Source organism: Oryzias latipes, chromosome 11, assembly GCF_053564925.1.
Source record: "Oryzias latipes strain Hd-rR chromosome 11, Olatipes_Hd-rR_3.1".
Lineage (NCBI taxonomy): Eukaryota > Metazoa > Chordata > Actinopteri > Beloniformes > Adrianichthyidae > Oryzias > Oryzias latipes.
In genome coordinates this window covers 4,654,939-4,673,075 of record NC_136247.1, presented here as the reverse complement: position 1 = coordinate 4,673,075, position 18,137 = coordinate 4,654,939, and the positions used below count along the sequence as shown (strand labels likewise).

At 43.7% G+C, this 18,137-nt stretch overlaps 1 protein-coding gene across 3 annotated transcripts in view; it reads left to right on the top strand.

Annotated features, from left to right (window-relative positions):
- The first annotated feature begins 807 nt into the window (after nt 1–807).
- fam135b (family with sequence similarity 135 member B) overlaps nt 808–18,137 on the top strand; it is a 44,474-nt gene continuing 27,144 nt past the window's right edge. Inside the window, exons 1-4 of one of the 3 annotated variants that reach the window (XM_011481302.3) lie at nt 808–1,065; nt 6,928–7,024; nt 10,773–10,852; nt 16,423–16,562. In XM_011481302.3, the coding sequence (XP_011479604.1) occupies nt 939–1,065; nt 6,928–7,024; nt 10,773–10,852; nt 16,423–16,562 (444 nt within the window). In that variant the 5' untranslated portion in view covers nt 808–938. The remainder of the gene's footprint in view (nt 1,066–6,927; nt 7,025–10,772; nt 10,853–16,422; nt 16,563–18,137) is intronic. The other 2 variants (XM_020707365.2, XM_020707364.2) reach the window with 2 other exon arrangements.

Sequence of the window (18,137 nt, the reverse complement as noted above, 5' to 3'; positions counted from 1 at the left end):
AGCAGGTCGGTCACGTGATGTCCATCATAAAGGCCACGTCAAAAATCCATCTTTTATCGGAGAGGATTTGTGTGTCCCTGCTCGCACTCGAAAGAAACTCCGCGATAAGTTGATGATGGTAAAGAATTTCTTTTTATTGCGCATCAACTTCATCCAAAAAGGTTCTGAACTGGCGGTGTGAGAGTGCCTTTAAGCGGATGCCGTTAATTATTTTGACGAAATCGCGACAACGTCTGCCAGTCCGATTGTCTTTGCACACAGCTGTTCCAGGATACAGTGGTATTGCGCTACCTTTCCCCCACACTCCGAAACCTTTTGGGAAACGAGAGCAGTGAGGCCAGCTTTCTTCCCAATCATGGCAGGTGCACCATCGGTTGTTATTCCAACCATTTTGTCGCAACTCAAGTGATATTTGTCCATTCAATGCTTTGATAAGCATTAAAACGTGACAAAAAACGAAAACATTGTTTTTAAATAAAATGATTGACAGTAACAATATAAACGAAAGTGGGGGGAAATAAAAAATAAAAATATAAAGGGGGCAAATACTTTTTTGTTTCTTTTTTGTTTTCTTTTGTTCTTTTTCAGTGTTTAAGATTTAAACTCTGCTGCAATAATGTCACAATCTTTAGGACAAAAAGCACCTTTTCCGTTCCTCACGTCCTCTGCATGTCACGTGACCCCCGGTGGATTCTTTTGTTTTAATGGCTTTGTTTACATAATGGACAAGCTTTGTGTTCAGGGCTTGTGACGTCACCTCGACCAGCAGGACACAAAGCGCGCGCGGTGGTTGATCCCGAGACTGTGCACGACACGTGGACGAGCACGCGGGCTGATAATGCGACGAGACGCAGCCGCACTTTGTCATATTGAAATCCGGAGTGAGAGACCTTCAGGATGAACGAAGGGAGGGGAGAGAGAGAGACTGCAGGGTCTGGATGAGTAACCATGGCAACAGCAGCAGCAGGACCAGCGGCGGTGGAAACGCTCCTCCGTCAGACAGCGGTCCTCTGAGTCCGGACTGCCGCCGAGCCACGAGCGGATCCTCCCTGCATCTCTGCCAAGGTGAGACTGTTTTCTGTCGTCCGTCCGTGTCACGCGGCTCCCCCCGCGCGCGGGGATGGCGGTGTTGCGTGTGAAGGGAAAGGGAAGCGGCTCGCGAGGCTGTTGAGGATGGATCAGACCGGAAACACAGTCTGGTTTAGACTTCTGTCAACATCTGTGGGTTCTAAACACCTCGCTGGAGGACTTCTTAGTACCGGGAAAAAGGACCTTTCAAAGTAAAAGCAGCAGGAAAGTGTGGACGTGCTTGATGAACTACAGCAGAAGTGAGAGGAAAGAGCTGCAGCAGGAGTTTGTGTATGTGTTAGCCCAGCTAACAGTCAGCAGCAGGAAAACGGAGCAGCAGCAGCAGATTATCCAGGCTGCTGTGCTGCAGGTCAGACACGCGTGACCCGCCAATGGGAACATGTCCTCACATAGCAGCCAAACCACAATCCCGCCTTCTCAGAGCAGCAACTAATTCATTTTTAAATCTCCATATTCATGCCCTGCTGTTGCAAGGACGCTTGTGCACGCGCCCATGCCCTTTCTCAGGAGTAACTTAGCTGTGAGTCAGAGTTGTGAACACAAACAGTGAGTGTTTGTGATCCAAAGAGCACTGCAGGCCTCGGGGAATGATCCTGCTCTGGCCTTTTCCATAAAAACCCCTTTGATTATGGAATATTATGCTGCAGAGATTAGATAGATGCTACTGGCGTTCCTCACAGAATCCCTGCTCAGTGCTCTCATTTGTTCTGTGGGTTTGCACAGAGCTTCAGCCGTCTCTGCTGTGTTAGGCAGGTTTTTCTTTAAATCCATACCTGGACCCGGGTCTGCAGTCTCCTCTCCTTATGTTTTTTTTGGTCTTCTGCACATTACAGCGTTCGGCTCTGTTAGGAAGATGCTAACTAAAGTTGAATTGCTCCTGCTTTGTCTCTCAGTGTCACCCACACTTGAGCACATTCTATACTCTCCTTCTTCTAAAAATACGTTGCTCTCCATCCTCCAGATGGAGGCAGGAGATGTCACTCAGCGTTCCCCGCTGAGCTGACACAGCAGCTGGCCTGTGGGGGGTTGGCAGCTTCAGGGCAGCAGAGGGTTTTGGCCCTGAGGTGGCTGACTTAGCAAGGCTGCAACCTACGGACCTCCAAGAAGCTCCGCATGTGTGTCTGGCATGAAATAGTCATTATAGCGAGGACGCCCGTTTTGTACTGATTAGTGTTTGATGCGAGAGGAAAAATCTGAAAAGGAAGAATTAAAAATGCACCAGCAGCAGACAGGAAGCATTAGCAGGGCTACAGGTTATGCAGTCGCGGCTTTGAGGCAGACGCCAGAGTTCAAACGGGGAGGACAAAGCACCAAATGCCCAAAGACACTGGGGCAAAGGTGCTCCTCCCCTTTCCATACGGTGGGCGTCTTTGAGCTGACTTCAAAACATGGAAGAAAACCACATTTGCCAAGAATACCATATTCTCAAGCAAACACTGATGTCTCCAATCACTCAATGATGAAAAAAGTTTTCTTTTCAGAGAAACTGTAGCGATCGATTAAAGTAAAAGCTGCTCTCAGAGATGTTCTGATCTGTAATCCTTCAGCTCAGGGTAGCTCCAGGTGGCAGAACTTCCTGCTATTGCTTTTACTTCCTTCTGGCCTCACCTCCATTGAAAAGTCAACGCCTTGATCTGTTTACCTCAGACACCACAACCCTCATCATACAGAAATAAAACACTTTGGTGAGAGCATTACAGATGTAAACAGGCTCTGATTGGTCAGAATTCCTCTGCTTCCTTGCATACTAGGAGGGCGCGGGGGGGGCACTCAGGCTTTAGGATGACATTGTCAATAAAACCATGAAGTCAAAACAGAAAAACGCTGGTCAGAAATGTTAACACATCTGAAGAAAGACAGAAAACAAGAGAGATTAATGGAAACCGGTTCAGCCATCACGGGTGTCCGGGACACAGGTGACCCGCACAAAATGTCAAGATCATGGAGCAGTCAGTGAACCCGTAGAGAGAAAATCTTTATGCACAGTTTTTCCACAGGCATGCTGCAGGCGACAGGTCGTAGCAAACACTTAAAGAACACATCTAAGGGTGAAGGGGAGATGCAGGCATGTTGGACCGTTTTTCCTGCAGACTGTACATGGAGCTTGGTAGTGATGTTGACGTGATAAATGTGCCCTCCTTGCTGCAGCCAGCACAGTCAGTAAGGAGCCACCTTATGAACCACTAGAGCACAGGTGTCAAGCTCCAGGCCTCAAGAGCCGCTGTCCACACATTTTCTAACCGACCTGCCATTGAAGCTCCTTATTGGCTAAACACACCTGATCCAGGTAATCAACAGCTGATGAGGCAGGATTTCTGAAAAACTAGCAGGAGGTCGGCCCTCGAGGAGTTTGACACCCCTGGACCAGAGTGTGGCGTAAGGACACGGTGTGACAACATCATAAGTGCATGCAACGTCCAATATTCTTACAAATACTACATGATATTCTTAAAACACGCATGACAATGGTATGTGCCGTTTTTATGATGCCCCTCAAGTGACATCTCTTATTTTCAGCCGCTCCTCTCCACAACCGTCCACGACAACCCAAAACCCTGCAGCTCCCCTACCGGTCACCCCTGTATTTGTGAATGTGACTAAGGGTTTAATCAATTGAAAATAAGGAAGAGTCGTGGAGTTTTGGCTTGCAATTTGACTAAATCTTCTAGTAAAAGTTACGGGTACTTAACGATGCTACAGTACTTTTTCATTTCTCAGAAGTCTTTGTTTCCATTAATGTGATCTTTGGACCAGACAAACAAAAACAGGAGATGCTGGTGGACACTGCTGCTCCAATTCTCTTTCATTCATTTATCTTCTCATGATTCTGAGGAGACCTGCAAAAAACACTCATCATTAGACCCGCTGAAGCGTGTGAGCATGTTTCCCAGCATGCTTTGCAGCTGTCAGCAGCAGGTGCTGTCGCTCCCTAATTTGATCATCTCATCAATGAATTTTCAGCATCGCAGCTCTCACTATCCTCGTGTTCTCTGCTGTTAGTGTGGAGAAAAAAGCAGTGATGTGGATCGTAGTGCTGTGAGCTTCAACCTTCTGGAAGTACACGCTGTTCATTTTCCTCCTCACAGCCTCTCTAGGAGGTAGGGGGGTGGGGGCTTATCTCCTGAATCTCAGAAATTGCAGGTCACAGATAAGCAGCATCCATCAGGCTAACCTGGACTAAACCGAAAATATGAGTCAACACTGAAAGAAACGTGCATCTTCATTTCTGACCCATACTGGACTGAGTCACCAAAACCTGCTAGCTCTTTGTCTAGCGTCTGACTGCAGCACAACAATGCTGATCCCAACAGATGTGGATGTCATCTGTCAACCAAACATGTCAGAGTTAGTGAGAAGTTAGACAAACTAACAGGAAGTCAAAGGAAAGCACAGAAATGGAATTGGGTCCAGGTTTTAGCCTGAGACATTCCCGCGGTTTTCCTACTGCTGCTTTCCACGCTTCCATCTGTGGATCAGTGATGTGCAGAGTAACGAAGGAGTCCAGGAAGAAAAACATTTGGAGGCAAAGAGGGGCTGTTTAAACTGACCCCTTCGAGCTTTCATGTTTCATGCCAACATGTCAAAAGTCTGAAAGTTACCGGAGGATGTTTGAACATTGACTCTCCCCCTGAGATGCTACACAAGCTGTGTGGACAGGATCAAAGCAGAGCTCATGGATATGAAGATAGAAAAATGATCCTCTGCAGGTTTTGTTGGGTGATGAGTGCCCCTCCCCCCCACTGAGATTGCTAAGGGGCGGGATAACACATTCAAACCTCCAGTCAACGGGTGTTTTCCTCACAGAAGTGATGTGAGTGTTGATGTGAGACACTGTTGTGTTACAGTTTTTCTCCATTGGTTTGGCTCATTTCTTGAAACAGGAATTACATTCTGAAAACTCTAAGATTATTTGGTAAAACAGTCTTACAGTTTAGCACAACACAATAGCTCATTTGCAAAATCTAATATATCTCCCAAAACTGTTCTTCATGCTTCAAAACTAAATTCTTTTCCCATGTAAAGAGTCAGTGCCACCAAAATGGCAAAGATCCTTCTCAATAGCTTTGGTTCATTTCTTGATCAGACCGGACGTTGTCAACACTCTTGGTGCTTTTGTCAAAATAATGTGGATGATTCGGCATCATGGTTCACCTGAAAAGCTCATATCTCTCCCAAAACAATTCACTCCCGTGTCAAAAATAAATTTCCTTCTCATTTGAACAGTCAGTGCCTCCAAAATACTTTGTCCTTTTGGCATTGTGTAAGCACTGCAAGTCAGAATGATTAGATGTTTTTTCACTATAGCAGAGGACCATTGAAATATCCCTCATGTCCACCTTTCAGTCTTAGCTCAGTCCTTTATTGACAATGGTAACTGTACTGTTTTTGTATAGCTAACAGAATACAATTTTGTATAAAACTGAAAAAAAGAAAAAGGATTTTAGGGTGAGAGTAGCCTCTTAGGTTTACAGTAACAGCACACATTGCACTCATACTGCCAAGGAAATTCTAACCATTATTATTCACACACAGAAAGTAACTTTCATACATCAGAGTAAAAAGAAAATGTATACAGCATAATGTACTTTATAAAATAAACAAACAAAAACAATGAAAATGGTATGCAGCCTACAGTGCTGTAAATAATGCTTGAGTTACATAACTAACAGTTCTTCACTGGTCGCTGTCCTCACCCTCCCTCTCCTGGCCATCGTCCTCACCCTGCTGGTCATCCACACGCTGCTGTCTGTCTGGCCACTTGATTCTTGTCACACTTAATCAATTGCAAAGATGTACTAAGACATTTGCAATGTGATAAAATCAATAAGAAATTCCATTCTGTTTTGAAAAATTGCCAAGTGGTTTGGAGGTTTGTCCATGTTGTTTTGAGAATGTAATTTCTGTTTCAGGAAATGAGCCAAACCAATGGAGGAAAAACTGTAAGACAGGAAGGTTATTGTACCTTGAAGAGATCCTTCCTCATTTCTGGCCCTCAGGTTTCCTGCAGCATCCCAGGATGATTCATGCCAGATGAAGCAGGAAACGCCTTTGTGTTCTTCTTAGAATCTATTACAAAAACACAGTGAAGAAGCTAACCCACCTCGTTCTTCCGGCTGTGTCATGATCCTGACATTAGGATTCACTCAAACCAAGCAATCCTGCTGGGAAACAAAAAGCATCTACGCTCAGAAACAATGGTTCAAAGAATCAGCATGTCTGAATCTGTGGAAAAGGAAAGTGGGCGGGGCTGTGACTGGTCAACGCTGGTGTTGGACACTTGTCTTCAGATAGTTTTTACCTGTAAACACGTTGAAGCGTGGGAATCGTTCTCTTTCTGTTGATTTGATACAACATAAATAGGAGCAGTGTCCCACGCCGCACACACGCCGGGATTCAGTTTCAAAGCGTTCAGGAGTCATTTGAGATGCTTTCCTGTGGACAGGTCTCTGTTTCATCTCCTATCAGTGCACATCTCTGTAATAATTCTGCAGTCTGATAGTTTTGGATGTTAAACAGTTAAGAATATATAAGGTTAGATCTTGTAGTTAATGAACAAGCACTCATAGAATAACTGTTTAGTCTCTTTTCAAAGTGTGACGCTGTCATTGTCATGGTGATTTTCTCAGAGAAAAGAAAAAAACATTGAAATCGATAATGCAACTCCAGTATAAGCAGATCTAGAGCAGTAACCATAACCAGGAAGTGCAGATCAGGACTGCAGCATGCTCCTTTGCACGCCTCAATGGGTCATTCACACCGCCTGTCACATGATAGTGGCAGCTGGTTTCAAACAAGAATTTGTCCATTTCTGTAACAGAACATGCTCTGTTTCTGCAGGTGATGAGCGGGATCGGATCATGTCTGAAGTACAGGGAACGCTGGAGTTTTCTCTGGAGCTACACAAGTTTCACAATGTGGATCTCTTCCAGAGGGGGTGAGCAGCTCACGCTTCCACTCACAGGCATGCAGAACGTAGAACTGACTCCATGGAACATGATGAGGAGGAACAAGCCAAAAACTAGTTCATAAACGCTGTGATCTTTAAATCAGATAAAGATGTTAACCGTTGGATAAATGTGGATTAAAATGGTTATACTTTCAGCGGCAGTTACACTTTCAGTAGCTGTTACCCTTTTAGCAGCTGTTACACTTTCAGCAGTGGTTACACTTTCGGTAACAGTTACACTTTCAGCAGCGGTTATACTTTCTGTAACAGTTACACTTTCAGCAGTGGTTACACTCTCTGTAACAGTTACACTTTCAGCAGCGGTTATACTTTCTGTAACAGTTACACTTTCAGCAGTGGTTACACTTTCGGTAACAGTTACACTTTCAGCAGCGGTTACACTTTCGGTAACAGTTACACTTTCAGCAGCGGTTATACTTTCTGTAACAGTTACACTTTCAGCAGTGGTTACACTCTCTGTAACAGTTACACTTTCAGCAGCGGTTATACTTTCTGTAACAGTTACACTTTCAGCAGTGGTTACACTTTCGGTAACAGTTACACTTTCAGCAGCGGTTACACTTTCTGTAACAGCTACACTTTCAGCAGTGGTTACACTCTCTGTAACAGTTACACTTTCAGCAGTGGTTACACTTTCGGTAACAGTTACACTTTCAGCAGCGGTTATACTTTCTGTAACAGTTACACTTTCAGCAGTGGTTACACTCTATAACAGTCACACTTTCAGCAGTGGTTACACTTTCAGCGGCGGTTATACTTTCTGTAACAGTTACACTTTCAGCAGTGGTTACACTCTATAACAGTCACACTTTCAGCAGTGGTTACACTTTAGGTAACAGTTACACTTTCAGCAGCGGTTAAACTTTCAGCGGCGGTTATACTTTCAGCAGTGATTACACTTTTAGCAGTGGTTACACTTTCAGCAGTAGTTGCGCTTTCAGTGGTAGTTATATTTTCAGCAGTAGTTACGCTTTCAGTGGTAATTATATTTTCAGCAGTAGTTACACTTTCAGCAGCTGTTACCCTTTCAGCAGCTGTTACACTTTCAGCAGCTGTTACCCTTTCAGCAGCTGTTACACTTTCAGCAGCGGTTACACCAAAGCCTCAAAAGCTCTAAGGATCTCCATCCCTGCTCCTCCATAGCTACTGTGTCACCTGCTGTCCAGCTGATCCTGCCTCTTTTACTGCTTATCACCTGGATCAGGTGACTGACAGAACACCTGATCCAGGTAACTACTATGTCAGAGGGAAGTGGACAGAAGCAGGGCAGGAGTTCTGGAGTACCAAGAAAAGCAGCATATGCTCGCTGCTATCTCTGCTTCTCCGTCCAGATTGGAGCCGGCGCCTTACCTAACCAAGAATGAAAGTGGAATGGCTAGGATTTTAGGGCACCAGCTGTTACTACCGACTCAGCTGAGCCATGCACGCGTCTGCTGCTCACTAGGTTTAACGTCTGCCCTGGATCAGAGGAAAGCCGAAACCCCTCCCCCGCAGTCTGAGGACACATGAAGGTCATTTGCAGCATGCCACTCCATTTAAAAAGGAAACCAATTCCTGAATTCAAATCACTGTCTCAGCGTCTACCCTCAAAGTTGTTGTGGAATCCACACCTTGGCCACAAACAGAACCGACCTTCTCTGAGCATATTTTAGAGAGATGATAGAGACGGCATCAGAAAGCTCCTCAAATAAACTTACATTTTAGGTTAAGTAATAAACATCAGCAGCTTCCACCTGGAAGTCCACCTTGAACCACAGCCTGTGTGGGAACTGTAATCCCGCCTCAGTTTCCCCTGAGGTCTGCCCTGTTCATTCAGAACCTCTTCAGCTCAGATTCACGCCCATCGAAGCTCTGAGCGACTGAAACACTTCAAAGGTTCAGTTCTGTTCTGTTAAAATAGTGTTTCCTCTCATTTGTTCATCTTTGAAATATTACAAAGATTTCTACATTTTATTAGTCTGTATTTTTAAAATACATCATTTTACTTTGTTTGCAAATGTTTGATGCTGTTTTAAAGGTTTACTAGTAGTTGTTTTTAAGAGTAATGTCGCCCAAAGAGGTTTAGACCTAAAGTCTTGCAAGTCTCGTTAAATGAATGTAAAAAAATAACATTTGTAAACATATTCACTCTTCAGCTAAAGTGCAGTAAACTGTTAAACATTAAGACAAACTGATATTATTCAGATAAAACGACCAGATTTTTTTTTTTTTTTTTGTTGGTCTGAAAAATGTTCTGACAGAAAAGGGACCGAGCTAATCCTGCCGTGACGTGTCTGCAGGAAGATTAAAGCTCTCATCTGGATCCAGTCAAATGCCAGCTTTAGTAAGAGGGAAAAAAAAAAGCTTTTTCTCTCCCTACCTAAAACCAGATCACAAAATGTAATGAAGTCCTGGTAGGATGTGTTTGTCCGCTACAGTGGGGCTAAAAGTATTTAGTCAGCCACCAAGTGGGCAAGTTCTCCCACGTACAAAAGATGAGAGAGAATTGTAATTTTCATACCTCAACTATGAGAGACAACATGAGAAGATCTAGTAAATGACCTGCAGAGAGCTGGAACCAAAGTAACAAAGGCTACCATCAGTAACACACAACGCCACCAGGGACTCAAACCCTGCAGGGCCAGACATGTCCCCCTGCTAAAGCCAGTACATGTGCTGGACCGTCTAAAGTTTGCTAGAGAGCATTTGGAGGATCCAGAAGAGGATTGGGAGAATGTCCTGTGATCAGATGAAACCAAAATAGAAAGTTTTTGGTAAGAACTTTACTGGTCGTGTTTGGAGCAGAAAAATGCTGAGTTGCATCCAAAGAACACCAGACCTACTGTGAAGCATGGGGGTGGAAACATCATGATTTGGGGCTGTTTTTCAGGAAAGGGACCAGGACGACTGATCGGTGTAAAAAGAATGAATGGGGTCATGTATGGTCAGATTTTGAGTCAAAACCTCCTTCCATCAGCAAAGGGCATTGAAGGTGAAACGTAGCTGGGTCTTTCAGCATGACAACGAACCCAAACACACGTTGCCCGGGTAACGAAGGAGTGGCTTCATATGAAGCATTTCAAGGTCCTGGAATGACCTAGCCAGACTCCAGATCTCAAACCCGTAGAAAATCTTTGGGGGGAGTTTAGAGTCTGTGTTGCTCAGAGACGGCCCCAAAACATGACTGCTCTAGAGGAGATCTGCATGGAGGAATGGACCAAAATACCAGCAAAAGCAGAAAAGGGTAGATAACAAATTATTGAGTTGTACTTTTGCTATTTAACCAAATACTTCTTTTCCACTGTAATTTACAAATATATTCTTTTAAAATCAAACAATGTGACTTTCTGGATTTATTTTTCTCATTTTGTCTCTCATATTTGAGGTTTACCTATGATGACGATTAAACAGCTCTCTCATCTTTTTAACTTGGAGAACTTGCATAGTTGGTGGCTAACTAAATGCTTTTTTTGCCCTACTGTATGTACATTTTTATCCAAAACTTGTGTTTTAAAAGAAACATGATACCAGTATCTTTGAGTAAATACTCTGTTTTTTTTCTTAATAGAAAATTCTTCGAATAGATCATATTTGTGTGTTTGAGTGTCTTTCGTAAGTTAGAACCCCTCAATCTTTGAGCCAAAGATAGAAGTCTGGACGGTGAAAAATCTCATTTGGAAGATTTTCTCAACTTCTTCCTGTATTTTGTGTAAAGGCTTTTTTTCTGCTGAAACAGGTTCTACCAGATACGAGCGGGGATGAAGGTCTCGCCTCGGGTGCCACATCGGTTGACAGTAGCAACACAAAACAGCTCAGGTGAGTGGAAATGCCGTTCGCTGTGCAAAGGCACCATCAGACTTTCCCAGAATCCTCTATTTCCTCTGCAGGTCACGTCCTAATCTGAAACTCTTACAACCTGCTAAACTGCACAGTGGTTCAGTGAGATGAAGGACTTTGGTGGATTATTTTGCTCCTCACTGGTCTCTTCCGTTATGGTTTAATGCTGATAAAGTTCTTCTCATGTACAGCTAGACGTTAAAGCATGATCAGGTGTGGACCGTGGCGTGTTTAAACACGGTGAGCATTCCTGCTTCATGCAGGACTGAGTGTGAGGAATCATCACAGAGGACTTCAGCATTTTTCTCTGAATTACACACATTTGGTTCCTTTGCAGCTTGAAAACAGTAATCTGTGATCATGACTCTACCGTGAAGGAGGAAAACATTTGCTCACCTCTGTGCGTCTGTCTGCTTTTGCCTTTAGCAGACTTAACTAATATGTTTATATGGATTCGAAATCACTTTGACCTTTGCATCCATATGAAGACGTGGAAAAGATTTCTCTGACAGAGTCCAGATTCTGGTTTGATTCAAACCTGAAAACATTTCTGCATTTAAATGAAGATGAACATGTTGTTTCATCTTCTTAAAATCTTAAAGGTGAAACATTTTGCAGCACAAACAGCTGTAAACATCTGGCTAAATAAAAGCTACATTCTAATGTCATCGTTCACTTTCAGTTTGATAATTTTCTTTGTTTTTATGGAAAGCAAAGAAAAAATAAACCAGAAAAAGAAGTCATTATTTGATGAGATTATGATCTGTTTTATTTATTGTAATTTATGTATTTAGTTTTGCTGTTATTCAACTGCAAACAAAATCTAACTTACAGTCATAAGACAAATTTAGCTCATGAGAATAAAGTGTGTGTGTGTGTCGGGTGAATTGGAAAACAGAGTATAATTATTTTAGAGGAATTTCATCCGTTGGTCATCTGAAACACAGCACTTGTTACGTCTGGAGATAACTGAAGGTCGCAGAAGCAGCTTTGAATAAAAATTTCAAGAACAGCTATTGTGTCTCAGTTTAATCCTACAGCTAACAGGTGAAGCGGTAAATTCTGGTGAGTTTAAGGAAGAATCCAGCTCAGGTAAACTGAAGTTGTCTGTTAACTGAGGAGGCTTTAAATGTGTAGACTTTTTTTTATTCATTGTCATCTTTATATTGATTTAATGCAGGTTATTCTCAAAAGTACCAGCATATCTGTTGCTAGTGATCTGTAGGCTTCAAGAACTGTCAACATGCTGTCATAACTGCCCTTATAATATGTGCAAACCTGTATGGGGCACGCAGGTGTCTGCAAAAATATCAAGGTGGAACACCGCTCAGTGAGCCCAGGGAGAGAAAAAGCTAATCATGGACTGTTTGGACATGCTGCAGGTGTTTGGGTTGTCCCGGCCATAGAGGGTCATAGAGAGGAGTGGCTGCACCTTAAGGGGGGTGCAGGCGTGTCTTGCAGTTCCCTTGAGGGTCGTGCGGCTATCTCCAGGGACATCATTAAAAGGGATCATCCCGTTGTTGGAAGTGTATTGTGAAGTACTTTTAAGGTTGATATAAGTATCACACATTTTTTTAACCCTTGTGCTATCTTAGATGACCCCACCCTTACATTGACGTGTTCTCCCTACCATGACAAAGGTGGATAAAGGTGGAAAGATTTCATGTAATCCATGGACACCAGTGAAGATCACAAATCATTGAAGAAAAAAGGCTCAGAGCACTGTCTAGTGGGTCTAGATGACCCAACTCCCAATGTTAAAGTGCCTAGGATAGCACAAGGGTTAACGGGCGATGCTGTTGTACGGTGCCCTTTACGCAGCACTCCAGTCTCAGCATGCCCAAATGCTGAGACTGAAGTGCCCATAAAATGCCTGTAGGACCCCTGTAGAATGTTTACACAAACCACGTCCTTCTTGTCTAATTCCCTTGTTTCTAACGGACGCTCCCTGAAGAAAAAATGAAAGATCCATGCAGCCAGCCTGCATCTCATCCCCTTCACCCTTACTTAACCCAAAGCGAACTTGATTTTTCCTTGCAGGCCACCTGAATGTCCCCTAAACATTTGCCTATTTTCCACCTGCTGACATCCCGTGTCCACCTGTGAGGGCAGTTGTGGCAAATTAAGGCATTGGGGCACCGTATGACAGCATCACCCACATGTCAGAATTCCGTGCAACTTCCATCACAGCATTGAGAATACTTCACAATACAATGATACATTCCATTTTCATGATATCCCTTGAGTTGGCTGTATGAGCCTCAAGGAAACTGCAAGACACACCTGTGCTCCTCTTGAGATGCGGCCCAAAAACATGCAGCACCTGTTCAAGCAGACCCCCGCATGGGTGCATGTAACTGTAGATTTTCCCTCAACCTGCATGCAAGACTCTGGATCACATTTGATTCGCTGACATTAAGGAACTCTGCAGTAGTGAAATCGTTTCCTCGTCGTCTTTTTGTCTTTAGGAGGCTTCATCCCCCCACCCCACCCCACCCCTGCAGCTCATTTCACAAGGTCACCACGGCTGAAACCTCAAAATCAATGCAGCAACCAGCTCTCTGGTCAGGCAGAGAAATGTTTTTATCACTAACAAAACACACACTGACTCACACTTATGAAATAATCTCTGCATGTGCGGTGCTGCAGAGCGTTGTGCTGCAGAGCGTTGTCCTGACATTTCCCTCCTCTGTGCCCTTCACGGGTTTTTTATGGATCCTGTCAGCTCACACTGAAGAAATGAATTTCTGGTATTAAGATTTTATGCTGATCAGGGAGACATTTATACAGACTTTCTTTTTAGTAATACTTAAAACAAACACACAGACACATAAATACATATACAAGCATACTCACAACACAAACACACACATGGCGACAAGCTTATCATCACAAATTTTCTATGTGAATTATTAGATTCCAGTTTTATTGAGCTTTTTTCTTTCTGGATCGCTTTAAGTTAAAATAGATCATATTTGAGTATTTGATCTTTCTTCATACTATTATAATTTTGTCTTTAACTTACATCAATGAAGACTTTTTTCTTTTGGAAGGAAATTCCCTTCCTGATATTTTCACCTCTGGACTCATTACTGTCCACCTCGAGAGTTTCTTCTGAAAGCACTAAAAACAAAGTGCTGATAAAGTAATCAATCGACCTGATTGTTGCTTCAACTCCTAACAAAGTTAATTCCCAGAAAACATGCAGAGTAATTATGCTGAGCAGAAAGACAGCAGTGGATTTGCAGAAGAAGGAAGTGACTCTGTGACACGTCCTCCAAGTCGTGGCCATGTCCTGCTGTCTGGGGGGGGCTTTAAGCTACAAGCAGTGAGGATGTTTTTTGAAAAGGTGGCCTGCAGGGAGGAAAAAATCTGAATGATGCAGAAAAGAGCAGAGCAGCAGGGGATAGCATGGACCTCTGAGGGCGCCCAGCTGGACATCAGCTTTCCAGTCGCCATGGTAATTGCACCGTAGCACAGAGTGCACATGCAGCGACCGTGTCACCTGCCAAGGCAGTGGAAACTCCACAGGCCACGTTTCTACAACATGTATCCAGAAACAGTTCATCAGCTTCCTGATGCTAAAACATGTTTAGTTTCAGCGACATGTTTGTGTTCTCTTTTATGAGAGACTTTTATGGGAACTCTGATTCTCTTAAGAATGCAGCCGGTTTGAATCTAACAGAAGATGTCTCCTGGAGCAGACAGTGGTTACCTTAAAGCAGCTTTCTGAGATCAGAAACAGGGAACATTTGAATCATTTTAAAGCATTGATCTGCTTTTAGATGACAGCACGAAGCCATCTCCTATTCCTGTCCCATCGGTTTGAGGCCAAACATACAGACTAGAAAATATACATTACTGACTCCTTGCACAGACTGTGCAAGGAGTCAGTTAGTCCTGTTCACTCGATAACTACATGCTCCTTGCTGTAGTCTGACTGCTAGAAATGAGGATATTAGACAATCAGATTGCAGTTTGCGTGGACATCCTACAGGCACTCAAATATGGCATGCACATCCCGTGTGTGCAGCATTTGCAAGCGGTAAGTCAGGAACCAGTACCTTACTAACGACAGCATGTCATAAGTGTGTGCAACTTATATTTTCCTTTAATACTTCATTAGACACCTACCGCATACACAACAATGCTATGTTCCATTTTCGATGAGGGGGCTGCACGAGCTTCAAGGGAACTGAAAGACACACCTGTGCTCCCCTGAAGATGTAGCTTCTTCCTATTTCTGACCCTCCACGGGCCAGAACGACCCAAAGCGGCGCAGCGCCCTCACGGGTCAACCCCTGTATGGGTGGATGTGTATCAGGGATCCTGGACTGCACGGTGGTGCAGTAGTTAGCGCTTCCACCTCTCAGCGAGAAGGCCCTGGTTTAAATCCCAGCTAGATCCTCTCTGTGTGGAATTTTTTATGTTCTCTCCATGCGTGTGTGGGTTCCTCTCACAGTCGTAAAACATGCTTGTTCCCTCTAAATCACCCCTAGGAGACTGTGTGTGTGTGTGATTGTGGGTCCCTGTGACGGGCTGGGGACCTGTGGGTGTACCCTGCCTGTGCCCAAAAGTAGCCGGGTTAGACTCTGGAAATTGACTCTGAAAGGGATAAAGCACGTAAAGAAAATAGACGGATGGATGGATAAGACATCTTGTGGATAGTACTACTACTAATAATATTACTCCTCTTTCTAGTTATCCTAAAACCACCTCTTGGGTATCTTTAGCTGCTGGTGTGCAGACGAAGAACCTGCAGCTCCCGCCTCTTGGTTGGCTCCCTGAGCTGCAGGGTCCATTCCTTCTGGTGGTTTTGAAAATGTTTTCTAGTTTCTGCTTCTTATTTATCAGGTTTGTTTTAACAGGAGATCTCTGGGGGGTCTTAAGGACCTTTAGCTGTTCCTAAGGTTAAATCACTCCTGATGCAGATTGTGCTCTTGTTCTTCAGGTTTTGGGGGGTAAAGGGGCTGAGGATTGGACTATGCTTTTTATTTAAGTTTATCCTGTTTGAACAGATACAAAATATTCAGAAAATACAGACTCAATCGTTTATCCATGTGGCCAAACCCCTAAAGGGTCTAATCTGCCCTTAACCGCACACACAGCTGAGCTTCAGATGGGCATCGTGGTGGTTCTGTCTGAAAGCAAACTGAAGCTCTCTTCTTCAATGTGCTGTCAGGTGTTTGATGCAAACACTGACTGTTGGTTTCCACGGAAATGTCTGTTCATTTCCTGCTGGTTACTGGCTCCACATTTGCCCTTTTTTGATGTCAACCCCCACCCCACCCCCCAGTACCTGTTAGAATTTGAAAAGTAGAGCAGGTGAAACCCCACAGAGGCCAACTCAAAGTTAAAGACGAGCATGAAACAAACCTGACCTGCTAGCTTGAGATAAAGGCAGATTTCATCTGAAAGCATGGGTGAACTCTTTATCCATGGCTTCAAACTGGATTGTGCGTCATGTTTTGGTACCACATATGTTCCTGCAGTGTTTGACAGCACAGAGCAGCACCGCTCACTGAACCTTTGTGTGGTTTCCTCATCAGGAGAGTGCAGCTTCAGCTCAGCAGGGGTTTACGATGGCACGGTTTTCAGCCGGATATTCCAGATCCTCTACAGAAATGAGGAGATTGCTGTGAACGACTGCATGATCTTCAAAGTCCACCTCCTGCTGGATGGAGAGAGGGTGAGTCGTCCCACAGACACACTTTCAAATGGACACAAAAAGCAGGGAAAAAAGGCCGCCGCCGCCGCCGCCGCCGCCATGCCCTTTGGCAGCTGGATCAAAAGCTGAATCGAGATTCTCTCAGATTTCTGATGAATGACATTTGAATATTTGTGTTTCTATGCATTAGAGCATATTAAATAGATATTTATGGATTTATTTTATGCGACTCTTTTCAACTTAGTCCTAGAACTGTGACATCACAGAAAAACTGAAGCCCAGTACTTCCATTTCAAATATTTTGGATTGCAATAAAGTAGTCACATTAAATAGGCATAGAATGCAGCGAAAATAGTGTAAATCCATTTTCATACAAAATGTGTTTTTATTTGTTTATTTTGTAATAAAAAAAATACAAAAAAAGTTTAATTTTTTTAAACAGCAAACTACTTAAAAATCCATTTTGATATTCTGTTAACCCTTTAACACTGCTCTTGGACCCGTCTTTTGAGGTGGTCTTGGTTCATTTTCAATCGGACTGAGTTCCAGTTCGCTCTGGGTTTTCCTCAGTCTGAGTCGGTTTTGTGTTCAGAGTGCAACAACTTGACCAAAACGGCCACCGGAGCCGGGCATTATGGGTAGCAGAGCAACAACCAGACTAAACAACTCATTGAAATGTGGTGGGATGAATGCAGGCTCATTAAAACAACTTTTAACGTGATACACATCACTTCTCACACGGTTTTCCTTACAAAATATGTCAGAAACACTTATCAGCGTACCTTCATAGCCGCCATCTCCTCGGCAACCGTCTTGCAGCATGTCTTCACCCGACCAAAGTAAAAATAGTTGAGCCTGACGTTAATACAGACGTTGAAAATTGGTCAGCGAAATATAAAGTTTAAACAAGTAAACTATACTGACAAGGAACCAAAGTGCAGAACCTCCATAATTTGGGCCTCTCATTGCTTTTAGTTGTGTTTGCGTTTTGTTAACAAGCTTCGGTTCAAAACAGGTTGGTTGTTGACGCAAGTCTGAATCGGACCAAACGCAAGGTGAACTTGCTCTGGACCAACAGATTTTTCTAGTCTTGATACACCCTTGAACTATTTACACCATCAACATAATTCCAGCAGGATGCATTAAAGTCACCTATGTGTTGCTCACAGAGCCGTTCTCTGGAGACTGAAATGAAGCAGCAGCTTGCTCACAGACCTGCAGGGGGCACATCATGCTAGAACCATTGTTGGGGCTGAAAAAGTTGGATTTCATGTAAATAAGGCTCCTGAACTGAATATCCGTCGATGTAATGGAGTTCTTTTGAAATGATAAGATCTATGCGTCTCCATGTAAACCTGCTGCAGAACTGTCGCTGAGCTCCTGACTTCCCTTCAGCTCAAACGAGCAGATGTTCGAATCTTCAATTGTGCTTGATCCTTGGCAGTCCACGGCGGTGGACTGAGGCCGGGAGATGTCAGAGATTTCCTTTTGATTAGGCTGAATGTGGAGGATGAGGTGTCGAAACAGACCTGAAGCCCCTGAAGGCTTTTCTCATTAACCTCCTGGATTTTATCTTGAAGCAGCAGACTAAAATAG